The sequence below is a fragment of the Branchiostoma floridae genome, chromosome 8 (genome assembly GCF_000003815.2).
Source record: "Branchiostoma floridae strain S238N-H82 chromosome 8, Bfl_VNyyK, whole genome shotgun sequence".
Taxonomy (NCBI): Eukaryota; Metazoa; Chordata; class Leptocardii; order Amphioxiformes; family Branchiostomatidae; genus Branchiostoma; species Branchiostoma floridae.
Window position 1 is genome coordinate 12,188,162 of NC_049986.1, and position 25,889 is coordinate 12,214,050.

The window sequence follows — 25,889 nt, forward strand, 5'->3', positions numbered from 1 at the left end:
CCTCAGCACACCGTACATGAGTTGCCATCATCTTTTAAACTCAGATATCAGCAAGCATGACCTATACATGCTAAACGCCGATATCTAAATGAAGTTATTTTACCTACTAAGACTCTTATCTCAATTGTTACTATTCTGATATTTTGATATCGATAAAAGCACTAGCTGTATGATCACACAGATCTTGGAGAACCGGTGCGTTCTGGATTTCGGGTTGACATTGATGAGAGATATGCCTGAATCGCCCCGTAGATATGAGCTATCAAAACTCTTCATGATGGAAAACGTCATTGTCGCAGATCACGTGGCCACTAACAACAACAGGTCCACGGTTGTGTTCGGGTTCGGTTGTCTTGTCTGTTGTGCCAATCTTTGTTTGCTGCTTTCTGTGGATACAATTGTGAGAACGCAACATGAGCATTATGTAAAAATATAGAAATTAATCATGAAATTCTGATTCAACTAAACACAATGAGTGTTGTCATCCCAAATCCTACCTTCCCAACTTCTCTCCGTCTTCAAGTGTATCCGGCAAGGGGATTCCGAACGTCTCGGGAAGACTGAAGACTCCGGCCCCGCCGAGAGTGCAGAGTATCCCGAACGTGAGCATGGGGAGGGGCGGCCACACGTCCGCCAGCAGGGACACGAACGGGGACAGGATGCCGCCTGCACGGGACGACATGTTGGCCACGCCAACACCCATCGTCCTGAAGCAAAATGGATCAGAGTTAATAACGTCGTCAACGCTTCACCATTTCGTGGACTCCAACATATCTACCATCAGAACACAAACATGGCTAGGAGGAAAAGGAACGGGTATACAGGTTAAAGTGATCATCAAACAAAGTGCACAGAGATATGGTTGCTGAACCATTGTGTCTTATGCACAATTCCCGACCAGACCGCCCTACCTGACTACGGTGGGGAAGACCTCCGGGGAGTACACGGTCAGGGTTGTGAAGGCGACGCCGATGGCACACCGACCGAGCAGGGAGATGTACCGGATAACATCCTGTCGTTCTGTAACACAATAACACATCATTTATGAAGGTTAGATATTCAGGTAAACAATATTCAAGTGCAATTCAATCTCCACAACTGGATAAAAACGTATATTTACTTCCGGATGTTTCGAGTGACATCCATCACTCTTCTTCAGCGTCACTATATTCTAGTATGAAACGTACGAAAGTGCCAAACGTACGAAAGTGCCAAACGTACGAAAGTGCCAAACGTACGAAAGTGCCAAACGTACGAAAGTGCCAAACGTACAAAAGTGCCAAACGTACGAAAGTGCCAAACGTACGAAAGTGCCAAACGTACGAAAGTGCCACAAACACCCAGTGAACTACCCTGCAGGTCCCCTTTTTCCAATTGGGACCTATGCCTTAGATCCTAGTCAAAGCCTCGTTGAATATCGTACGACAATCGTGCGTCTTTAAAGTACCACCGGCTCACCTGTTGGTGTTGCTGCTACTGCCAGACAGGCGGCTCCTGACAGAAACAGAAATCCACCAACCACAGGCCTCCTCCCCCACTTCTCCATGGCAACCAAGCCCACCAGGGACAGCCCGATCTCCAGCAGTGCGCCGAGGACGAAGTTCAGGTAGGGGTCACCGGCAAGGTCAGCAGAACCAATGATCAAGGCGTAGTACACAACCACAGTGGCAAACCTAGCCAACGCACAAGACGTAATATCAATTAGGGGCGTTCATCATCATCATCCGGGATGCTTGCCCGGACCAGGTCCGCCCTCTCCTTCCAGACGTCTCTGTCCCCTATGCTCCCATGTATTGAGAACCATGTTACATTCATGTCCTAAAAAATTTATATCAAGCCCGAAAAACCCTCCCTACCATGAAAATTCCCCTTTTCAACCCTTAAAACGCGTGTTTTTTCAACATTCGAAGGTTCTTCTATTGGTAAAGTAGAGCGTAAAAATGATGCTCTGTGAATACATTTCATTTGTCTGTTTACTAATTACGAGGCCGAAATTAAAGACACAAATCATTTCCAAACAGTCGCCACAGTTTCACCGCGCTGTTACTATTTAGGACATCACCAAAAAGACTACGATTCTACTACAATCACAAAACCAACTCATTATGCAGAACGTGGGACAGTTTATTCATTTATACCACAAGTCAAATCCCATAATAGTGAACCTACTATCTTATTGTGGATTAGACATTAGTGCTATGTGCTCCATCGCTAGTACATTGTTGTTACTTTGAGATTGTACACAAAAGCAGCCTTTGCTTTGGGCTAATGATTTTGCAAACAACACAAATGTGTTGCTACGGCAAAATGGTTACGCGGCAAAACGTCTAGAAACCTAATTAGGTTGGTCTGGTATGTGAAAGTTCTGCCTGAACAAACAAACTATCTAATCAAAGTAGTCGTCTGCTGGTGTTATGGAATCTCTCTACTGTTGACGTGCAATCGTGCATCCTGGCCCTTCCAGCTTTGATAACATACTCAATTTGATGTCGTAACTGATACACAGTTCCTGGCACGTTAAATGTCGTTTATATCAGCAGAGAATGGGTCGGCTTGCATATGAAAGCTGTGTGATTAACAGTTAAAATCTCCTAACACCTGGAATGTACTGCCGTAGGAATCAATCAAGCAATCATCCACAATAGGTGGCATTGACTGATGTATGGCGACTGTATGCTGTAGGTGCCACGGTAGGGTATGGAGAATTTCCGATGCTGGGTATCAGTCCAAAGCACTTCTAAAATCTTTTTGCAGGATATCAACAAATTCTTGACGACCTTTATTTTTAGTCTTTTGATAACCAATAAATATACTATGATTAGTTTCTTTCAGTTTAAAGTCTAAAAAACGCATATGTTCACACATAGACAACGTTCGACAAACTAGCATTGTCCTGCATGACAAGCACGATTGATTGCATTCTTTGAGGGTGTGTAATTAAGATTCCGCTCATTGTTGAGGCAAATATACTAATCAAAGGGCCCATCGTGAACATATTTCTACGTTGTACTCAATCAAAATTAAGGACGCTTTGAATGTTGGCAAAAAAACGACACGTTTTTTTTCAGGGTAGGGGGAGGTTTGTGGACGAAAGTTTCAAAACAATTTCACAGCAATGCTTTTGAATATGTATGGTAGTGCTTTGTCAAAATCTCTGATATCGTAGTGCCTGACATACTATATGAAACTTCACTAGCTTCAAAAGAACTTTTTAAAATTCGTACAAACCATCAATGGCGATGCTGTCGAGTACGTATCATAGCTGTGTTGGTTAATGAAAATGCATACAGATTACTAATAGTACATGTATGATGTAATTCTTACCAGACTGAAGACATGGTTACTGTGATCATCCTCAGACGAGGACCCCGGAACAGGTCGATCAGGTTGTACTTCTTAGACTTTTCCCTGGGTTCTTTGTCCTTCGGTTTAGTGACTTTTTCGTAAACCTCGTCTGGTATGGTGACCCTGTTGAACTTAGCTGCTTTCTGGATGCTGATTTTGGCTTGCTCGGTTCTGTTGTTGCTTAGGAGCCATCTTGGGGATTCCGGAAGAAGCCTACAGGTGTCAGTTTACAGAAAGACAACTCGTGCTTCATTGTAACTTCTTATTTATTGGAAATTTCAGTAAAAATAGTGCACTTGATACAGGTCAGATTCTTGCAAGATCAACCAATCCGCATAGCGGCGCTGATGAGGCCTAGGAATTAAACGTTGTGTTTCCTGTTTCCCTGTCTACTCTCGAAAAATCTGCCGACCCTAGATTTTTTTTGTGTGGGCAGTGGAGTCACATAGCTTCCAGTTAGAATTTTTATTCAGCCTGCTTCCAATTCAAGGAAAGAAACACTGCTTGTCATATCTAATGAAGGATAAGTATATCAACAGATTTGTGAAAAAAAAAGATAATCCCTACCTGCTGACTCTAAATCTTTTTCAGGACTGAAACAGGCAATACAGCGTTTTTTCCTAGGCCTAAGTGTTATATAAACAACGGTTCTAGGTAAATAACGTACCACCAGTACGAGAGGAGCGGCGCCGACATAACTGCCAAGGCCAGCTGGAGACTCCACCAATCACGCAAGAAGTACGCAAGACCTCCGAGAAACACAGTTCCAACGGCCCAGCTCAACGAAATTGTCATTCCCACCACATTCCGCTTGGAGGAGCCGATGACTTCTATGGCTGGAGACAAAAAGTGGGAAGACATTTTTTGTCAAAAAGGTGCCATTTTTGACGGGTATCTCATTGGGCTGCGATAACTTGTGCTATACATGTAGAAAATCCCGACAGATTTTCGAATTTTCGCACTTCACAGAATCAGGAATAAAACAGAACCAGTCGGAATGAAGAATTTTCAATATTCACACCACATTAACGAGGTGAGATGAGAAGCAAGCTTATAAATGTAACGTTACCTAGAGTTAGGCCAACGTAGAAGAGACCGTTGGCAGCCCCGCCGGCAAGCAGGCGGAGAACCAGGAAGATGACGTAATCTGTGGTGAAGGCAGCAGCCAGTCCTGAACCCATCTGCAGCACGATACAGGCTACAACTGTGGGGCGGCGCCCAAATCTGACAAAACACAGAAAACATGGTTGAATTGCTTTGAGTGACTGGTTTCAGGTAGAATGGCTAGCTATTAACTTAACGGTCGACAGTGAATTTGGCTGCCTTATTTTGTGAGAGATTTTTCAGCATTTTGTGAGCCTTAGTAGCCTGAGTATCATCCTAGTTTATTTAGTAGTTAGCTTAGGCCTACGTCACATTTCCCAAAAGAAAATGGAAAGCATGTTATAAAAGACCCAAAACAACTCAAGAAGTAGAAAGAATAGATGTGAGCATTATATTATTACGTATATATTTCTATTTTTCGTTCCCACAACATACAGCCCGGCCGGGCCCCGGTTTGGAAATGGTCTACCGGGATGTACTCAGGCTACGCCTCAGTGAAGTTGGTTGGGTGAACGTTACTAGAGAAACGTCCAATGTGCGGAAAAACAAACGCACGAAACACTTGAAGTGGACAGAAAGGACAGAGATTAATCAGGCGCCGACATGACAAAGCCTCAAGCTTCATTCAGTTGACGAGATAATTATCATGCAACCCCGCTTCTGTTGACACGACAGAAAAGTACCCGATACCCCAGAGCCATCCATGCATCCTGGTCAGTGAACTCTGGCAAAGTTGAATGACCTTCTAAGACCTTGCGCACATACTATTCCCCTACCCCCCAAAGAGAGTCACGATTCGTGGCCATGGCTTTATGTTTGCATAACAAAGATGGAATGCTGTATTGTGCTGACAATTGATAGACATGTTCATATGCGGTAACTAAGATACATGTGGTTCATACGTCTATACGTGCTGATGCAATTATGGTACTCGTAGTACTGAGATGGTGAGGACTTTTTAGTAGAAAATGGCAAAAAGTAAACGTTTCAGGGCATTGACCGCTGATGCACTTACATAATGTTTATATGTAAACGATGTGTCACTTACATCTTGTTTCCATGTACATATGTTTGTCCCGAAGAAGACGACAAGATAACAAGGCGAGTAGAAACAATGGATTTCTGACGGAATGAAACCATGGTAACGATTGTGTACCTGTCTGATGTCGTTCCCGAGATGAGTCCCCCAGCGCTCACCCCCACCATGAAGATGGACTGTCCCAGTTCCTTTAACCAGTGTCGCTCACACACCAGGTTGTACTGGAAGAAGGCAAATTACAAATGTGTAACTTGAATGACAGTTTGCTTTAAGAACTTAACGCGGAATCCATGGACTTTGCCATCACGGCCTGTGTTCACAATGAATGAAAGGGCATTGATGTAGATATCGATATTCCCAGCACCAAAAAAAAAACAATTGTGAAGAATGTTCAGCTGTACATAATGTTCAGTATGCACATGCATACGTTCTGTATCTGTATCTGTATAGCCAGTACAACTGCCCTTCTGTGTAACACACAAGCTATAGCTCCGGCAGGCACACGTTATGTCATCGGCTGTTTACATTATATTACACTGAACGACCTCATTTACAAATCTGACTGCAACTGTTTGGGTTCTGCTGCGTTGTTTTTAAAGATACATTGCAATGCAGCTAAAATATATCTTTAAACAACAACACAGCGCAGCTACAAATACAGTTTATTTATTTATTTTTAAGTAGTGGAAGTCAAATGTTACTAACTACCAGATGGTTAACTTTATAGAATGTTTGCAAGACGCCACTGGATAATGTACTGTGAGGCATCCACTGGCAAGTAGTACACGCAACTATTTCTGCATCGATCTCACTAGCATAATGGACAGAAATACACTTCTTTTGTGGTGGGCATAGGCACGCTCTTGACCATGCCGACCTATATATTTGCTGAATTCACTATTTACTAATCGTGAGATACCATCGTACTTACGTCTGTCACAACAGTGCTGTGATACACGCTCTGGTCGTACTCCCAACCGTCGCGACATCTTACTGTTTGGTTACTCCCCGCGGATGTTCCACCAGTTCCATTGTACATCAGACAAGAGCTGTACCTCCACGTGCCGTCCACGTTTTCCATGGGAACGCTCAAGTTGAGACTCTCGGAAGGATGGCCGTACATCGCCGAGGAGTCGTTCTGGTAGAGGCGGCAGTGGTGCGCCGGTGTGGCCGCTAGGAAAGCCTGGGCGAACATGGTTGCCCCGACAGACGGACCGACCAGGACGATGAGTAGAGCTGCCAGTTTCTGGTACCTGCCGAACTCACCGAGGTACTGTCGCAGTACATCTTCGTACTCCATGATGACACAGCACTAGATTATCAAGGCAATTGAAACATCTTTTAATGAAACATCAGCAACCGAGATGCAAGGACACAGGTATCCAGGTGTTATCGGATACGTATGAGAAGGTCGCGATGACCTCCAAACCATTGGAGGATGTCGAGGTTGAAGGTCATGTTCCCTTATATGGACTGTTGTCCTCTACCTGTCTGCTATCAACGCCTTTCTGTCATTCACGCTATTTGTCTTTACACCAGGGTGTGGGCTAGGCTGGACAGACAAGTGTTGTCTGTGAATTGATATCATCCGATTTTCTGAAACGTTTAAGGTGTTTGGGTTCTAATTTCTATATTAGCTTATCAGAAACTAAGAGCCAAACCATTTCGATTACTATTTGTTAGCCGCTTTTTTTATTCAATCCATGCTATGCTCGAGTAACATATAATACAATGTGCTTCAATACGATTTACAGTAGGATTACAGTTACAGTTACAGGTCTAAGGATAAGATACATCTATTACCAGGTCTAATTACAATACAGAGGTGGGGAGTCTAAATAATACAGAGAGAGTTGGTCTAACCAACTAGTATGCAATCCAACTGATAAATATTTTCATACAATCTCTAAGGTCAACTAACATAAAAAAGCTTGTCTAACTTAGCCAATACTGTTGGGTGCTCTCACCACCCAACCAATCAGGGATTACCTAACCTGCTAATCGCTGTTCTCTACGTGACTCAATTCTCCCATTGTCTACAAACAACACCTTTCTGTCATTCACAAATTATAGCCACCCACTCGTAATACAGACAATACAATTATTGTTTCAGAGAGTTTTACAAACTTTCTCCACATTGAATCGATAATTCTTCATTTTTCCGCCGTTCAGTGTTCTTGACCATTATAAGCACTATTTATAAAGTACTTCGATTTAGGCACTATTTGTTCACTGTCCGTACGTTTACCCCTTTTACCTTTGTCTGTTACAACACTCCCTTACCTATCAAGTATTAGTAAGAAGAATAAATCACTATGCTTCACGTTTTGCCTGCGGGCTGACCGTGGCGTGGGTCGTTCGTTCGTTCGTGCTGATTTCACGACCGTATGTCATGGTTTGTAACCACACGTAATAGTTAACTACTCAAAAATACTTACGCTGTTGAAAAGGGCTGATGATATTCCCGAAACTCCCGAAGATCTTGGACCTATTTTGCTACAGGTTTCTAGTTATTGGTCTTCATTGGTCTTTCGAAGTGAGCTAAACAACAAATGGCCGTACCTAGCTTTGGAATGTGAGACACCTACGCCTATAGAGGAACAAACCATATCATCACGTGGGGGAAGTTGTGGCAACCAAATACTAGTAGCTGTTATCACTGTGTTCTGAATACATATGCATTGATGGACTCGTGGGTGAAACTGGTAGAAATGTACTAGTATTGTCTACAGCATTTTTACCCGTCTATTCTTAATCCCCTTGTCCTTAAAACCCCATATCTACACAGCATAATTGTATAGTGTACTTCACCATGGAAGAGTCGAAACAACCCGATTTAACGACTGCAAACCTCTGACCCGCCGACATTACAAGTTTTACAACTGGTATGGTATTTGTCGTGTGCGAAGTGCTACAAGAAAGGATCGTCCATTAGCTGAAGCGTTCACTAGAGCAATATCTTCGCTTGTCAAATCGCTAAGCAGAAGACTCAGCTGCATTTGCACAAGGGGAGGTTTGAGGACATCTAGATCAGGTTCGACATTTGTTACGTATTTTTCTTGATTATTAGCTAGTCAGCTATTGATAATGGCGGCAGCACATTTCCGGTTAGATACATTTATGTTTACAGTGCCGTTTGTGAGCTTTGGCTGGGAGTGTTTTGGTCTTTTGTTTGTGGACTCCAGAAGCTGAGGATGGATATTTATGATATTTGGTATGTTAGTAGGTTTCAGCAAAACAAAGGACAAGTTCGATTATCGATCACCTGGCATAATGTGGCAGGAAATTGGTACTTGTGGCTTTTGGAAGTTGATGAAGGGTGAATTTCATTGCTTTTGCCGCCGGGCTGACCATGGGTCGTTGGTTATGGGTAGTAACCGCACGTAATCGATACATACCTGTTCGTAGTTGATAGTATTCCTCGCGAAATCCCCGAAGATCTTACAATTGGGTCAATTCTACAGCAGGTTTGAGTGATTGGTCTTCCTCTGTCTTTTGAAGTAAACAAATCCGGTTGGTACAGCAGTGCCCCGCCGCCACACGGCATTATGATGCGCCCGATAACGGGGTTAATATTAAACCTTCTCAAATTGAAGCAGATAAGTGGACTAATTCTGAGCATGGTGTCATTGGCGGACGGAAAGACATGAGCGTCGGAAAAGGTTTGTGTTTTGAATTGCTTTTGTCTGTAGCTAGAGAAAATGACGGTTGTTATGAAGCTATTCTGAGGTGGAGCAGTATTTTAGAAGTTTGAGATACAGGTAGGTCTCCTTTCAGCACTTGTCTCGGTCTGCACGCTTCCCTGGTGTGTCAGCCATGAGGAACCTACTACCATAAATCAAGGGGAAACGATGATGATCAGAGGGGGGCGGTTTGTTTTGTGGCCGCGGGCTGTAACACTTGAACCTCCTTGGTAGTGCAAACAAGTAAGAACCGTAAGATTCCAGTGAGACCCCTGAGTGAACCCCAACACTGCTTGTAATCGCAACGGACCATAGAGGGAGCCCCAACCCTGGGGGCCTACACGCTCCTTTTGCGCAAGGCGTAAGTGTATAAGCCTAAGCTATGTTGATTTCCAGTATTTCTTAGGGAAAGTTGGCTTATTCACGTAATAGAGAGGTGACCAAATCTTAACCAAATCAATGTCTTTGAGTTTAGCGTAATGCATATGGGGTTCCTCATCGACGTAGAGCATTGTCTGAATCCCCACAAGGGCCCCATTGGGTACTTTTTCTATTAAGTAGATAAAGGGGCTTTGGAAATAAGTAGACCAAACATATCAACTACGGTATCTGAGGGCATTCCGTTGGCGAAAACATCACGTTGTTGTTTGGGAGATTTTGTTGTTTTTGCTTTTGTTAGAGTTACCACAGCATTCTTCATTCTTATTAGCATAATTTGAGTTTTTAGCCAGTAAAGTATTTAGCCAGCAAATATGCAGAAAAGATAAGACTGGTTTAGCTGAAAGGACGCGCGCCAATAATGAATTCAGGAGAAAATACGTTTAATCAATTGTCGTGAACTGATTTACATATTCAACGACCTCTTATAGCCCCCGTCACAAACTGGCCGACGTGCTGCCAAGCTCCAAATGGGCATTTTTTTGACGAAGAACGACCGTCGTCCTTGCTATTATGCGGGCTTCGGAATATTTTTAGCAGCTCGGCCGATGTTCGCGGGTCCCTGGAAGCTGTGCATGAATTCAACGAGGCCTGGGCGACGGATTTGGAGCTTTTTATGGGATTTTGGATTAGTTAACCGCAAAATTCCTGTCATGTGTATTATTTTAATGTGCCCGTCCACCCCACTCATGTGCTATGTATTTCCCACAACTCAGAAATCAAATTTGGTCGAGATATTGGCTTTTTACCGGGTTAGTCGATTGTCACTTCGTCCATGTCCAAGACGGTATAGACGTCACCCGAGCCCCGTCCGATTTGTGACGGGACAGATTTCTGCGAAAGAGTAAGGTCGACACTCAGGCGATTCTGAACGGTATATTGTTTGTCAACTCATACCATGATAATGCCACTATCAAAATGAAGTCAGTGCGTGTTTTGTATATCCCCATACACACCCAGTTCAGATCTTCACCTTAATGTGATCGTTCTTTCAGGTACTGACTATGAATTATTTCCCCTACAGGTGTCTAACAGATCAATAAGGTTATAGAGAGTCCACGGATATATGAGACAACACCATGGCCGTCATAAACTTATCGTCCGTTCGAATCCCTGCTCTTGTACGGAACTTGAACGACATGCGAGTCTCAGGATCCTTGACAGACGCAAGACTCCATGTTAACGGCGTGACGTTCCCTGTCCATAGGAACGTCCTGGCCGCAGGCAGCCCGTATTTCGCGGCTATGTTCACCAAGGGGCTGCAAGAAGCTCGGCGGGAAGACATTTCCATCTACGGTGTTGGTCAGGACGCCATGGCTCACGTTTTAGACTTCATTTACACCGGGAAAGTTTCACTAACTAGTGACTGTTTCGAAACAGTACAAGACCTTGTACAAGCTTCGGACTTACTTCAGGTCGTTGACCTTCACCGTGCCTGTGAAGAGTGGTTGGTTCCGCGGGTAATCCCGGCTAACTGCGTCTCTCTTTACTTCCTGGCGCGCACCTACAACTGTCAGGAGTTAGTTCAAGCAGCCCGGTGGACGCTTGTTTCTGACTTCACCGACGTGAGCAAGAGAAGCGAGTTCCTCGATCTAGAACTGTCCCAGGTAATAGAGCTTGTATCAGATGACTATTTAGGTGTGGATGAGGGGCTAGATGTTTTCGAAACCGTGGTAAGATGGGTACAGCACAATGGCGCAGGCGGAGAAGTTGTCGCAAAACTCATGAAACACGTGAGGAACAACCCCATGAGGTCTCTGTGCTCACGACAGAAGATACTAAAACACCAGGTGCTGGGAGACTGTCCAACTGCTACACAGCTGTGTACAGCTGATCAGGTGCAGGGTGGCCTGAATGATGCCGCAGATGTATTGAGCAACCCACAGTCTCTAGGATTCACCCCACCCTTAAAATTGGGTACGAGGAGGTCCGACGCCATCGTGTCTGTGTGTAAAGACCGCGATTCTGAAGACCTGCAATTATATGAAACCCGTACAAAGACTAAGTATCGCCTTCCTAAGCCCTACACCGCCTCTGGTTTCAGTAGCATCGTATCGCAGGATAACAAACTGTACGTAGCCGGTGGACTTAGGAAGAATCTAGCTGTAAAGGATCTAGGTACAAACATTAAGCTCTATGCCTGTGCACACTTTTATGTCTATGACGGTCTTCACAACAAATGGTGGATGAAAGCCTCCATGCATGTCAGCAGGTTCGACTTTGCATTAGCCAGTGTCGGTAGTCATGTGTACGCTATTGGCGGTAAGCCCCATCCTCATGGCAAAGCGTTGTCGGATGTCGAAAGGTACAACCCGGAGGAAAATACTTGGCATAGAATGGCCCAGCTTCCAAATGGTTCCAATGGACACCACGCTGTTACAATAGAAAGCAACATTTACGTCTTGTGTGGTTTCGACAGTCCGAGAAGCAAAGATGTTTTCTGCTACCAGACGTTGACCAACACGTGGACGAATGTTGCACCGATGCCTGCTATCAAGAGAATCGCCGGTGCGACAGTTTTCTGTGAGAAGATCTACACGATCCTGTCGTCATGGAAGAATTCATCTTGGAAACCGACAACCATGGCGATATACGACCCCGAGACGGACCGGTGGGAGCAGGATGAACAGTTCGTTCCAGAGGAGGTAGAAGTGGTGGAGGGGCCGGTGGCTGGGGAGGACAGACTGTATCTGTGCTGTACGCGAGGTTTGTACGTCCTGCGACCAACAGGCGTCCCGTGCCCGTTGGACCAGTGGAGTCTTTACGATAAAAACGTTGTCCCGCGGTCAGGACAGGCAAGCGTCTACTGTATAAAAGGATATGTTCACATTGGCGGGTTGAGCACCATCACGTACTGATCAATTACCTTTACCACGGGGCAAGCTTGACGCCAGCAAGTTAACAGACAGTGGGCGATCACATGTTAGACATATGAAAAGACGTAGTTTGGAGCATCAGCAAACAAACATGTCTGATACAATCATAGAGGATGGCGCATGAAGAGATATCTGCTGTATCATATGTAACTTAGCAGGGTGGAAATACAATTCCCGTTATGAAATACTGTATGACTCGTGTCTTTCTCTAATGTATGACAGCAATGAATAGTTTAAATGATATAGAATTGAAGTAAATCAAGAGATACACGTGTTACATTAGGGCATAGTGGCATAAAGCGAAGTATGCTCATATCCGTAACATGTACATCTTTTAACCTGGTAGGAACTTGCAGGGCTTGTAACATGATATGATGAATATGCCTTTGAAATGATAAAAGTAACACTATAGATATTACGTACATGTGGCGTCGATTGACCGAGAGGTTAGGCTAGCGGATACGAGACCAGGAGGTCCCGGGTTCTGTTTCTGGTGTATCACGCCATGTCCTTGAGAAAGGCACCAATGACTTTCCTCACTCCACCGAGGTGTAAAAATGGGCTCAACCATCCAACGCCGTGCCTTAGAGACAATGAATAACATACAATCCAATACCTAAAAAAGGACTACCTAAAGTTTACCTAAATTTGTTCACCATTCGTACTGCAAAGATAATATGATGGTGTGTTATGAAGCAAAATATCATGAAGGAATGAACGTTCATTGTTTTACATGTTACATGTTCATTGTTTTACACTGATTCAATAAACCCATCACCACCGGGGATCAAAACCGTCTAAAAATGTTATTTGTCAACACCTCAGCACACAAAATACATAAATTGCAATCATTTTTTTAAGTTGAATACCAACAAGCATGACCTATAATGTTACATGTCATATACGCCACCTGTCAATGTAGTTATTGTTCCTACTAAGACTAAGCTCAGGCCAGTCTTTGTTTTGTCATCCCAATATTCTATTCCCTGATATTTTGATATTGATAGACGCCATTGTATCAGCACAACAGATCGAACCGGCGCGCTCTGGTTTTCGGGTTGACATTGACAGATATGCATGAATCGCCCCGTCGATAGATCTATTATCAGGGCGTATCAAAATTCATCATGATAGAAAACGTCATTATCGCAGATCACGTGGCCACTAACAACAACAGGTCCACGGTTGTGTTCGGGTTCGGTTGTCTTGTCTGTTGTGCCAATCTTTGTTTGCTGCTTCCTGTGGCCATGATACAATTTGGAGAACACAACATGAGCATTATGTAAAAGAATAAAAATAAAACAAAAGAAATGAAATTCTGATTGAACCGAACACGATGAGTGTTGTCATCCGAAAATCCTACCTTCCCAATTTCTCGCCGTCTTCAAGTGTATCCGGCAGAGGGATTCCGAACGTCTCGGGAAGGCTGAAGACTCCGGCACCGCCGAGAGTGCAGAGTATCCCGAACGTGAGCATGGGGAGGGGCGGCCACACGTCCGCCAGCAGGGACACGAACGGGGACAGGATGCCGCCTACCCGGGACGACATGTTGGCCACGCCAATGCCCATCGCCCTGAAGCAAAATGAACTTAGAATTATCATTATAAAGTCGCTCACCATTTCCAGGACTGTAATAGGACTAATTATATAAACGTATCCACCATCAGAACTTCAACGCAGACAGGAGGAATGGGAGGGGGCTGATATACTATAAAAGTACTGTATAACTGAAAAAGCGAATGTCCTACCTGACTACGGTTGGGAAGACCTCCGAGGAGTACACGGCCAGGGAATTGAAGGCGGCGGCGATGGCACACCGACCGAGCAGAGAGATGTACCGGATAACATCCTGTCGTTCTGTAACACAATGGCACGTCATTGCACGCATAATAATGTGTAATGTCATACATGGAAACATGAAAGCATGAGTGTCAAAACGTTTATAGAGGGTATCTGTACATTCAACAAGTCAAGTTTTCCCTCACATATACAGCTATTTTAAGAGGCGAGAAGAAATCAAACTTGTACATACTAGCATACATTAGACTTTGTAGTTACATATAGTAAGATAACACATTCTTACTGCACTAGTACTAGTTCTTGTACTTAAATTATTTACTTCGGAACTTTATCCTCCTGGATTGTACTTATCTTGTGAAAGCATAAAAGTACAATAAAGGTCTTCATTCGGTCATGCTTTGCAAAGACGCAGACAATACCGACCTACACCACGTACAGATATTTCAGAGTCGAATAGGGTAGCAGATAAGCTGTATAAAGGATATGTGCGCATCAGTCTGCCAGGCTTCTGTCATATAGAATCATTGGGCATGATTACAGACGTGGATGTGCCGTTGAGGACAATAAGGGATGTCTTAGATGCCTCGTTGAATATCGTACGAAAATCGTGCGTCTTTAGTACCATCGGCTCACCTGTTGGTGTTGCTGCTACTGCCAGACAAGCGGCTCCTGACAGAAACAGAAATCCACCAACCACAGGCCTCCTCCCCCACTTCTCCATGGCGACCAGTGCCAACAGGGACAGCCCGATCTCCAGCAGTGCGCCGAGGACGAAGTTCAGGTAGGGGTCACCGGCAAGGTCGGCAGAACCAATGATCAAGGCGTAGTACACAACCACAGTGGCAAACCTAGCAACCGCACAGGACGCAATATCAATAGGAGGGGCGTTATTGTATGAAAATGTTCACATTCAACTTAAGCCCTGATTTTCTAATGCTCTCGTGTATTAGAATTCATGTCAAAAATTTGAAATCAAGCCCGACAACCCCTCCCTACCCTAAAAATTCCCCCTTAAAACCCTAAAAACTCGTGTTTTTTGCCGACATTCAAAGATTCTTCACTATTGGTAAAGTACAATGTAAAAATGTTGCTCTGTGAATACATTTCATTTGTCTGTGTACTGATAACGAGGCCGAAAGAAACCAATCATTTCAAACAGTCGTCACAATTTCATCGAGCTTTTACCATTTAGGACATCAGCAAAAGGCTACGTTTCTACGAAAATCACAAAACCAACTCATTATGCGGAACGTGGGACATTACTAGTTTATAGGCCACTGCCTTCAAAGCAAAGAAGAAGTCAAACCTCAAAATATTAAACCTAGTACCCTATAGTAGTAGTGAATAAAGATATTTGCATACATGTTGGTAGTTCTAATAGTACATGTATGAGGTAATTCTTACCAGACGGAAGACATCGTAACTGTGATCCTCCTCAGACGAGGACCACGGAACAGGTCGGTCAAATTGTACTTCTTAGACTTTTTCCAAGCTTCTTTGTCCTTTGGTTTTGTGACTTTTTCGTAGACATCATCTGGTATGGTGACCTTGTTGAACTTAGCTGCTTTCTGGATGTTGATTTTGGCTTGTTCGGTTCTGTTGTTGCTTAGGAGCCATCTTGGCGATTCTGAGAGAAGCCTACGGGTGGTAGTTTACAGAAAGAGAACTCGTGTTTCATTGTAACTTCGTATTGATCATGATTGGAAATTCCTATTTAGCAAAGATCATTTTTTTTTAAATTACACTTGATAAAATACAACTTCACAGGTCAGGTTCTTGCAAGTTCAACCAATTTCACATGGAGGCTAATACAAGTATTGTAAAAACGGTTCCAGGTAAACGTATATACGTACCACCAGTACGAGAGGAGCGGCGCTGACATAACTGCCAAGGCCAGCTGAAGACTCCACCAATCACGCAAGAAGTACGCAAGACCTCCGAGAAACACAGTTCCAACGGCCCAGCTAAACATAAACGTCATTCCCACCACATTCCGCTTGGACGAGCCGATGACTTCTATGGCTGGAGACCAAAAGTGGGAAGACTTTTGTTGTCAAAGGGTACAATTTGTGACGGCTATCTCATTGGACTGTGCTAAATTGTGTAGGCCCGACAACTTTTCGAATTTTCGACAATTTTCCCTTGCACAACCTTCCCAACACAACTTGGACACAAAACAACTTCGCACTGTTGCCACTTGCATGTTAAGTTAACCAATGTACAACGATCATCATTTTAGTAAAAATCACCCAAAAGAGATTTGTGCCATTTTGAGAAATACGAATATTGAAATCTTTCTTCTTTCAAAATCACGATTTCATGTAAAACTTGTGCCAAATCGCGACGAAATATTGGCACCATTTTCTGAATGCCAATTAGAGATATCAGCTTCACATGAAAAATATTGAATTGAAATATGAAAAGTCTATTGGTTGCGTTCTCTCTTAGGCATAGGTCCTATTTGTACCGGTGACCGCCGCCTGTTGGACTGCTGGATACGGGGGGGGGGGGGGGGGGAGTGCCCCCAAACAGCCCGTTAACTGCCCGGCAGGGCCCCTTTCTTCCAATTGGGGCCTCAGCCTTAACGAGGTGAGATGAGAACCAAACGTTTACCTAGAGTTAAGCCAGCGAAGAACAGACCGTTGGCAGCCCCCCCGGCAAGCAGGCGGAGAACCAGGAAGATGACGTAATCTGTGGTGAAGGCAGCAGCCAGTCCTGAACCCATCTGCAGCACGATACAGGCTACAACTGTGGGACGGCGCCCAAATCTTTCAAAACACAAAGAAAACAAGACCATAGCATGTCCAGGTCAAAACATACAAAAAATGGAAGTTCTGCTGCAGTACCAAGGTCACATAGTGATACCAGGGGGCTTAAATCGACCATTACCTTCTTCCCAACCCCTACCCACAAACCAAATATCATCGCAATATATCCAGAGGTTCTAGAATTATGCTGACCAGAAATATCCGGAAACACAAACAAACAGACAGACAGACACACTGACAGACAGACACACCAAAAACTATATCTCCATTTTTCATGGTAATAATGCGATTGCTTTCATGGACTGATTACAGGTAGAATGTTTTAGCTAGGAACTAGACGGTCGACAGCGAGATTGACAGTGATCTCCAAGTAAAATTTAGATGTTCGCGCTGCCTTATTTTGTGAGATTATTTTCAGAGTTTTGTGCGCCTCGGTGATGTTGGCTGACTTAACGTTACTATGGAAAGGTACATTGTGCAGAAAACACACGGACAAAACAATTTAAAAGAACAGAAACGACAGAGATTAATCAGGCGACGAGATGAGAAAGCCCCAAGCCTCATTCAGGGGACGAGATGATTATCATGTAAGCCAGTTTCTGTTGGCAGGACAGAAAAGTACCCGACACCCCAGGGCAACCAATACATCCCGGTCAGTGAACACTGTCAAAGTTCCGTAATACACCCCCCCCCTAACTACACACTCTTGTATTAGTCAGATTAGATAATATGACGAGTGGAAACAATAGATTTCAGTTTCCTCTCAAAGGAAAGGGAACCATGGTAACGATTGTATACCTGTCTGATGTCATTCCTGAGATGAGTCCCCCAGCGCTCACCCCCACCATGAAGATGGACTGTCCAAGTTCCTTTAACCAGTGTCGCTCACACACCAGGTCGTACTTAAAGAAGGCAAATTACAAATGTATAACATGTATTTGAATAATAGTTTGCTTCAAAAAACTTTTAGCGTAACTATGGATTTTCCTACTCACAATGAATGTAAGAGCATTGAAATACGAGGGTGAGTCAGAAAGTAATGCAAGAGGTTTCGTAACAGACTCATTCTGTAATCGAATGAGTTGAAAAACAGAGGTAGAGGCATATGTCCTCTTGAGATTGAAATATCTAAACTTGCTGTTCATTACTTCATGAATGACTGAGCTGATTTCAAGATGACTACACCCTTGAAAGCTTGTCAGATGACCAGTTCCTCTAATTCTGACCCACTGACAATTACTGCTGGAGAATGAGATTTCACCTGAATGATATAAATGTCTCTATAGATTGGATGCCAATTTTCTAAAGTCCAACAGGTTCCTCATTTACAGCTGCTAGGAAGGACTAAGTTGTGATATAGAGCAATTTGGACTTATACACGAATTCGTGAGCTGTTGGTTAAAAGACTACTTTTCTGTTAACCAAATTTAAAAGAAACAAAACTTGACACAGTTGTTGTTTAAAGGCAAGATGTGCGCTAAGTTTTATCCCTTTTAGTTATTGGGAAAGTGGGCTACAGAAACTTTTAATCAACACACCGCAAACCTCATGACCCTGGCGACCGCTTACACCTGACTCTACACCAGCAACGAAAAAAGAAAAACCGATCGGATTTCACAGTTGAAAATAAGCATGTGGTTTATAGGGAAATGCAGCTTATTACACGTGCAGGCTCGGTTTCCTATAATAGAAAAAAACATGGGTCAAGGAAATTCTTATTTACACGTTAATTGGACTTCACTTTTCTTCTGACGGGATTCCAAGGGTGTGGTCATCATGAAATCAGCTCAATGACTCATAAAAGAATGAACAACAAATTTAGATATTTCAATCTCAAGTGGACATATGCCTCTATCTACCTTATGCCAAATTTCAACTCATTTGATTAAAAATGAGTCTGCTATGAAACCACTTGCATTACTTTCTAAGTCACCCTCGTGTCTTTGCCTCGCCAATTCATTCGTCACTAATGGTGGGGTAAACGTACTCACGTCTGTAACAACAGTGCTGTGATACACGCTCTGGTCGTACTCCCAACCGTCGCTACATCTCACTGTTTGGTTACTCCCCTCGGATGTTCCACCAGTTCCATTGTACATCAGACAAGAGCTGTACCTCCACGTGCCGTCCACGTTTTCCATGGGAACACTGAAGTTGAGACTGTCGGAAGGGTGGCCGTACATCGCCGAGGAGCCGTTCTGGTAGAGGCGGCAGTGGTGCGCCGGTTTGGCCGCTAGGAAGGCCTGGGCGAACATGGTTGCCCCGACAGACGGACCGACCAGGACGATGAGCAGAGCTGCCAGTTTCTGGTACCTGCCGAACTCACCGAGGTACTGTCGCAGCACGTCTTCGTACTCCATGATATGGTGACAACTAGTATATCAAGGCAGTTGAAATGCAGTTGGAGTGTGAGACTACGCCGGCGGGCTATAGAGGAACAAACCATTTCATCACGTGTGGTAGTTGTGGCAACCAAATTCACTGTGTTCTGAATACATAGGCATTGATTGACCCGTAGGTGAAACTGGCGCAAATGCACTAGTATTGTCTTCAACACTTTTCACCAATCGATTCTTAATTTCCATGTCCTTAAAAACCCTATCTACACAGCATAATTGTATAGTGTACTTCACCATGGAAGAGTCGTAACAATCCGGTTTAACGGCTGCAAACCTCTGACCCCGATGTATGGACACTTGATCGGATATCCAGGTGTTATCGGATTGATGTGCTCCAAGCCTACCTTACATAATTTCAAAGCAGATCCTAGCACTAGGGTGGCCCGCATATAGTCTTTTACTTATTTTGAATTGCAAAGGACCAATACAATGCGGACACTAGGCAGCTAACTAACTGATATTGTGACCAAAGTACCCGATATCCCAGGGCAACCAATGCATCCCGGTCAGTGAACACTGTCAAAGTTGAATGACATTCTAAGATCTTACGTAATACGCGGTTCATGGCCATGTTTTCGTATAGCAAAGATGTAATGTTGTATTGTGTTGACATGTAATGTTGTATTGTGTCGATAGACATGTTCATATACCGCAACTGCTACTAGAAGATCCTAGAGTATTAAAGATAAATGTGGTTCATAACGTCTATACGTGCTGATGGCATATATGGTACTTTGTAGTAGACAATGGCAAAGTCAACGTTCCAGGGCATTGGCCGCAGATGTCCTTACATAACAATATAGTAAATGGACCTGAAGAGCAAAGTTAATTATAAGTACATCATGACATGTGACAACTCCTACATGGCATACATAGGAAAATACATCAAAGAATGTCTAGACGTTAGAAATTCCTCCAATGAATGTATAAGCCCATATTGATCCCATACTACACACTCTAGTATTAGTCAGATTAGCCTTATAGAACTGTATGTAGTTATGTACCAGTAGATACCATACTTTGTAACCTGTACAATTGTTGTGCAATAAAGTTATTACATGTATAATAATGTTGATATGTAACAGACGTGTCACGTTTTCCAGCCTTTTTCCATGTATATTATTCTTCCCCCGCAGAAGACGAAAAAATAACATGACGATTGGAAACAATGGATTTCAGTTTCCTCCCAAAAGAAAGGGAACTATGGTAACGACTGTGTACCTGTCTGATGTCGTTCCTGAGATGAGTCCCCCAGCGCTCACCCCCACCATGAAGATGGACTGTCCCAGTTCCTTTAACCAGTGTCGCTCACACACCAGGTCGTACTGGAAGAAATTACAAATGTATTACATGTACTTGAATAAAAGTTTGCTTTAAAAAAACTTTTAGCGTAACTATGGATTTTCCTATCACGTTCCTGTACTCACAATGAATGGAAGAACATTGAACTACGAGGGAGAGTCAGGAACTAATGCAAGTGGTTTAATAACAGACTCATATTCTTTATTTGAATGAGTTGAAATTTGGCACAGAGGGAGAGGCATATGTCCTCTTGAGATTGAAATATCTAAACTTGCTGTTCTTTTTTACGACTGACTGAGCTGATTTCAAGATGACTACACCCTTGTCAGACAAGCAGTTGGTGTAAATCTGACCCGGTGTGACAGCGATCTCGCCCCCCCGTGATCTCGCCCCCCCGGGGGCGAAATCACTAGCGATCTCGCCCCCCCCCCCCGGGGGCGAAATCACTAGCGATCTCGCCCTCCCCGGCTAGTGATCTCGCCCCCCTACCTCGCCCCCCTTTAGCGATTTCGCCCCCCCCCCCAAAAAAACGGGTTTACATGACATTTTAGAAGTTGATTGGTATAAATCACAAAATGCAGTTTCAGAATGATATAAGTACACGAGTTTGATACATAACTCCATTCATAGTATCAATATTAACGTAATTACATGGTAATAAGATAGTTGAACTTGTTTCAGACAAGGAGGGTTTGGTCCCTTGTATTCCCATTATTGCATATACCTGAGTCTTGACATAAGATGTATTTCATTGTATTCACCTGTCCTCAAGCAACCTATATATCTCCAATATGAAGTCTCTACCATGAAGTGACCACAAAAGAACTATGTAATGTCTTTATTAATTATGCAAATATTAGGTATTAATTAGAATAACGCACATTTTGGTATATGCACCTGGCCAAGGGATATCTTCACCTCCAACATGACTGTTTTTTCTAGTATTTAGGAACTGATGCATTTACCCGTGTTTCTTAAGACAGGTACTTTACCAGTGTTTGTGTAGCATTTAGCAACAGCTATATCAACTTGCGCGTAGATAGTGTTTATAATAAGAAACTATTATTCACGTGTGTTTTTGTTAGTGCTTTGGAAATGTTTCCAGCACAAGAAAGAAAACACTGTGACAAATTGAAAACATATAGCTGACGTATTTCGTACCATAGAAGGTGTTGATTTATACGTTCGCAGTAGCACTGTTTTTATGCCACCTCAGCTGCAAAAATTGTCTTTTTCATTTCAATGTCATGTTTGCACCGAACAATATAGTATCGACTTTCGAGGTATGACATCTTACGGTACGGTAATAAGGTGCCATATAGGTACCAGGTAACACACCATATACGTTACTTCCCAGGTGCAGTATAGTACCAGGTAGCGCACCTGTAATATGTAGTAGCCAGCTGCTCTTGGGGGGGGGGGGGGGGGGGAACCCTAAAGGGGGGCGAAAACCCTAGTGATCTCGCCCCCCGGGCGCTGTCCCCCCGGCGATCTCGCTGTCACACCTGCCCACTGACAATTATTGCAAAAAATTGAAATTACCCATATACCCCTGTATGATAACAAATGTTTCTATAGATTGGATGCCAATTTTCATTTCTGAACTCCAAAAGGTTCCTCATTTACAGCTGCTAGGACGGACTAAATTGTTATATAGAGCAAGTTGGACTTATACACGAATTCGTGAGCTGTTGGTTAAAAGACTACCTTTCTATTAACCAAAGGAAACAAAACTTGACACAGTTGTTGTTTAACCCTATTCAGACCGGGCTTTTTTGGTCATCCCTGGACCGGGGGGGGGGCTTTTGAGGCCCTCCACTTCTAAGTCCTCTAACTCTTGAACGACGTGCCATAGGGCCACCAAATTTTCAGGACGTGATATCGACATAATATCTGACGATTATTTGACGTTTGACGTTACGTTGACGTAAAATGACGTAATTATGACGTCATCAATTTGATTATATTGGCCGGACCCATGAAAAAAGGGTATTCTCAGACAACTTCAAGTTATACTACAAAAATGTAACAACAAGTGCAGATAACAGAATAATAATGTTTATTACGACTTGTATTGCCAATAGCAACATCGATGACGTCATAATGACGTCATAAAATGACGTCATGCACATCTAAGATACGAGTTAGGCTCCGCCATATTATATCCACTACCTTGAATTTTTAAAACTACTTTTTTTGCAACAAATTATCACAAAGGGCAATGGAAATAGACTAAATTCATTCATTTAGATGGTTTTTGATGAAAAAATACCAGGTAGTTACAAATTTTAAGGGATAATTAGCTTGTTATTCTTGATCTGGCCATACGGTCCGCCATCTTGGATTTTGGGCTGATGACGTCATCAAATTAGCATAATTTATGCATATATAATTATGAAAGATATGCTAAATAATATAACATTTTATTTATGTAACAAAATAGCAGTAATATAGCAAATAAATGTGAAAAATACATTGTTAGAACCAAAAATAGTGATTTTTGGCAAAACTGCCTGTCAGCAAACGGTTGCCATGGCAACACGAAAAAATCGAAAATTTGTCAAACTTCGTACAATTGTTGCCAACAATATTTTAGGAAAACTCACCAAATTTGGTGGCTTTAGCGTAAGCCGTTTTGGCGTTATAGGGCATCGAAGTTGGCGCGGGCCTCAAAAGCCCCCCCCCCGGTCTGAATAGGGTTAAAGGCAAGATGTGCGCTAAGTTTTATTCCCCTTAGTTATTGGGAAAGTAGGCTACAGAAACTTTTTCTCAACACACCACAAATCTCATGACTCAGACGACCGCTTACACCTCACTCTATACCAGCAGCGAAAACAAGAAAACTAATCGGATTTCAGAGTTGAAAATAAGCATGTGGCTTATAGAGAAATGCAGCTTATTACATGTGCAGGCTCGGTCTACTATAATGGAAAAAAAGGAAATTCTAAAAATGGGTTAAGGAAATTCTTAAACGTAAAAGTGCACTATAGAAGTCGGTACCTTTCCAAACTTCGGCGCTTGGAACGCCGCGCCAACGGTCGGCTCAGAATTGGTACACAAGTCCTAAACCTTCCTGTCAGAAGGCAAACCTCTCATTTTGATACTAACCGTCATGGTGTGCAGACCTACAAGCGATAAGCTCCCGTGGTATAACACGCCGCCGCCAATGTCAGGCGTTTTAGGTTACAATTAGACGACAACAAAGTCTATTACAATAAATATACACAACTGTAATACTTGTACTGTAGCGGCTCAAGCCTACTCCAGTCCTTTACTTACCAGTTACATGTACCTGCAGTCCGCAAAACAGTAGCAGCGTGTGTACGGTCATATATATATCGACTAGCGCACATAATTTCGTTAATTGGACTTCACTTTTCTTCTGACGGGATTCCAAGGCTGTGGTCATAATGAAATCAGCTCAGTCAATCGCAAAATAATGAACTACAAATTTAAATATTTCAATCTCAATATGACATGCGGCTCTACCTTTGTACCTAATTTCAACTCATTCGATTAAAAACATGAGTCTGAAACCACTTGCGTTACTTTCCGAATCACCCTATTAGCTAGTATCTTTGCCTCGCCAATTCATCCTTGAGGTGGGGTAACATCGTACTTACGTCTGTCACAACAGTGCTGCGATACACGCTCTGTTCGTACTCCCAACCGTCGCTACATCTCACTGTTTGGTTACTCCCCTCGGATGTTCCACCAGTTCCATTGTACATCAGACAAGAGCTGTACCTCCACATGCCGTCCACGTTTTCCATGGGAACGCTCAAGTTGAGCCTCTCGGAAGGGTGGCCGTACATCGCCGAGGAGTCGTTCGGGTAGAGGCGGCAGTGGTGCGCCGGTGTGGCCGCTAGGAAAGCCTGGGCGAACATGGTTGCCCCGACAGACGGACCGACCAGGACGATGAGCAAAGCTGCCAGTTTCTGGTACCTGCCGAACTCACCGAGGTACTGTCGCAGTACATCTTCGTACTCCATGATATAATGACAACTATGATGCCAACTAGTATATCAAGGCAATTTAAATATCTGCTACTGAAACATCAGTAAACCTCGATGTCTAGACACTTCAGATATATCCAGGTGTTATCGGATGTTCACGAGCAGATCGAGACTCAATCAGTTAAGTCACGTTAAAGACCCATAGCAATGTGGGTGTTGGTTCTGAGAATCTCCTAGCAACACAGCAACCAAATCAACATTGAATCACCAGGCCATACCGTCTCTATGGACAAAGTCCCAGAATACTGGACATTGAACAGGACTACTTTGTAAGAGGCATAAGAGAGGCCATCAGGGCACTCCAGCCATCACTGAACAGAGACGGTGGGCGTTATAAACGTTTGACCAATTGCTGACGACACTTATCCGCAAGATTACGTGTTAATAAGATCAGCCCAGCTTCCATATCAAACTGCCTTTTCCAGAGATTGAGTTCACTGTTAACATGTAGTAGGGACATTATACTTACTTTTATCTTATGTTCCAGGTTAGCTCCACTAGAAGTTAGAACCTGGGAATTTTTTTTTTCTAATTAAAATGTTTAGAACTTTTCAAGAAAGGAAACTTCTGTAGTTACACACCAGACATACTAAAAAAAGATCCCCATGCTACTGTTTCATCTACATTCTTCCTTGTACAATAAGAAAACATGCTAGTATCTCAAACAATTTGATCATGTTTCCCCCTAACAAGAAGTTTAATCATTTTAATCTCATTGCAACTATGTAGTGGGATTAATGTCTATAGAAAAGACGGCCAATATATGCTAAAAATTATGTTAGATTAAGAAGTGTACATATTGCAGAATGTTTACAGTCGGCGTCACTGAAATCGGGAGCTAGTGCAATGATGAACAAATCAGATAAACAGACGGCAGCATATGCACCATTAATCTGAAATATTGTGTAGTCACAAATCTACGTTAATCAGATTTGTTCCATATTTTACACTGTCCTCTTCTCCTAGCTTCTAATAGTTTCAATTGCCCTAACACTCATCAACAACTATGCCAACGCACACAGAACATAAGGAGTGACGAATAATTTCTAGACAGTCATTATTTTCAAAATGATTCTTCTCCCTGCGCCAAAGGCTTTATATGCCACTTATTGGCATGAT

At 43.2% G+C, this 25,889-nt stretch overlaps 4 protein-coding genes across 7 annotated transcripts; 1 reads left to right on the forward strand and 3 right to left on the reverse strand.

The window, feature by feature from the left end:
- Nucleotides 1-142: 142 nt before the first annotated feature.
- LOC118420921 (organic cation transporter protein-like) lies at nt 143-9,024 on the reverse strand. 3 transcript variants are annotated; one of them, XM_035827998.1, is made up of 10 exons: nt 8,887-9,024; nt 6,420-6,800; nt 5,606-5,709; nt 4,415-4,569; nt 4,013-4,181; nt 3,325-3,558; nt 1,459-1,673; nt 912-1,020; nt 498-707; nt 143-386 (listed from the first exon to the last, which is right to left on the reverse strand). In XM_035827998.1, the coding sequence occupies exons 2-10, from the start codon at nt 6,786-6,788 to the stop codon at nt 263-265; spliced, it is 1,689 nt and encodes a 562-aa protein (XP_035683891.1). In that variant the 5' UTR covers nt 6,789-6,800; nt 8,887-9,024; the 3' UTR covers nt 143-262. The 3 variants fall into 3 exon arrangements, with proteins under 3 accessions (XP_035683891.1, XP_035683892.1, XP_035683890.1); XM_035827999.1 differs by lacking the exon at nt 8,887-9,024 and adding an exon at nt 7,927-8,068 and having other exon boundaries at nt 498-666; XM_035827997.1 differs by lacking the exon at nt 8,887-9,024 and adding an exon at nt 7,927-8,066.
- LOC118420920 (kelch-like protein 12) lies at nt 8,175-13,289 on the forward strand. 2 transcript variants are annotated; one of them, XM_035827995.1, is made up of 2 exons: nt 8,175-8,522; nt 10,634-13,289. In XM_035827995.1, the coding sequence occupies exon 2, from the start codon at nt 10,689-10,691 to the stop codon at nt 12,465-12,467; it is 1,779 nt and encodes a 592-aa protein (XP_035683888.1). In that variant the 5' UTR covers nt 8,175-8,522; nt 10,634-10,688; the 3' UTR covers nt 12,468-13,289. The 2 variants fall into 2 exon arrangements, with proteins under 2 accessions (XP_035683888.1, XP_035683889.1); XM_035827996.1 differs by lacking the exon at nt 8,175-8,522 and adding an exon at nt 9,075-9,150.
- On the reverse strand, nt 13,200-19,464 carry LOC118421756 (organic cation transporter protein-like). The gene is made up of 9 exons (XM_035829257.1): nt 19,045-19,464; nt 17,852-17,955; nt 16,899-17,053; nt 16,127-16,307; nt 15,690-15,923; nt 14,919-15,133; nt 14,234-14,342; nt 13,849-14,058; nt 13,200-13,724 (listed from the first exon to the last, which is right to left on the reverse strand). Exons 1-9 carry the CDS (start codon nt 19,411-19,413, stop codon nt 13,601-13,603), a joined length of 1,701 nt encoding a protein of 566 aa, XP_035685150.1. The 5' UTR covers nt 19,414-19,464; the 3' UTR covers nt 13,200-13,600.
- A 649-nt stretch (nt 19,465-20,113) lies between these two features.
- LOC118421757 (solute carrier family 22 member 6-like) lies at nt 20,114-24,746 on the reverse strand. Its single transcript, XM_035829258.1, has 3 exons — nt 24,378-24,746; nt 20,674-20,777; nt 20,114-20,123 (listed from the first exon to the last, which is right to left on the reverse strand). The coding sequence occupies exons 1-3, from the start codon at nt 24,744-24,746 to the stop codon at nt 20,114-20,116; spliced, it is 483 nt and encodes a 160-aa protein (XP_035685151.1).
- Between the last annotated feature and the right edge of the window lie 1,143 nt (nt 24,747-25,889).

Excerpts from the sequence above, each read along its gene's own strand:
- LOC118421757 (XM_035829258.1), bottom strand. The coding sequence starts at position 24,746 with ATGGAGTACGAAGATGTACTGCGACAGTACCTCGGTGAGTTCGGCAGG. Across the intron at positions 20,778-24,377 it reads GCAGCACTGTTGTGACAGAC|TACGACCTGGTGTGTGAGCG; the intron begins GTAAGTACGATG and ends AATTTCTTCCAG.
- LOC118420921 (XM_035827998.1), bottom strand. The coding sequence starts at position 6,788 with ATGGAGTACGAAGATGTACTGCGACAGTACCTCGGTGAGTTCGGCAGG. Across the intron at positions 4,570-5,605 it reads TCGGGAACGACATCAGACAG|ATTTGGGCGCCGCCCCACAG; the intron begins GTACACAATCGT and ends GTGTTTTGTCAG. Across the intron at positions 4,182-4,414 it reads CTACGTTGGCCTAACTCTAG|CCATAGAAGTCATCGGCTCC; the intron begins GTAACGTTACAT and ends TTTTGTCTCCAG.
- LOC118421756 (XM_035829257.1), bottom strand. The coding sequence starts at position 19,413 with ATGGAGTACGAAGACGTGCTGCGACAGTACCTCGGTGAGTTCGGCAGG. Across the intron at positions 16,308-16,898 it reads CTTCGCTGGCTTAACTCTAG|CCATAGAAGTCATCGGCTCG; the intron begins GTAAACGTTTGG and ends TTTGGTCTCCAG. Across the intron at positions 15,134-15,689 it reads GTTACGATGTCTTCCGTCTG|GTTTGCCACTGTGGTTGTGT; the intron begins GTAAGAATTACC and ends TGCGGTTGCTAG.
- LOC118420920 (XM_035827995.1), top strand. The coding sequence starts at position 10,689 with ATGGCCGTCATAAACTTATCGTCCGTTCGAATCCCTGCTCTTGTACGG.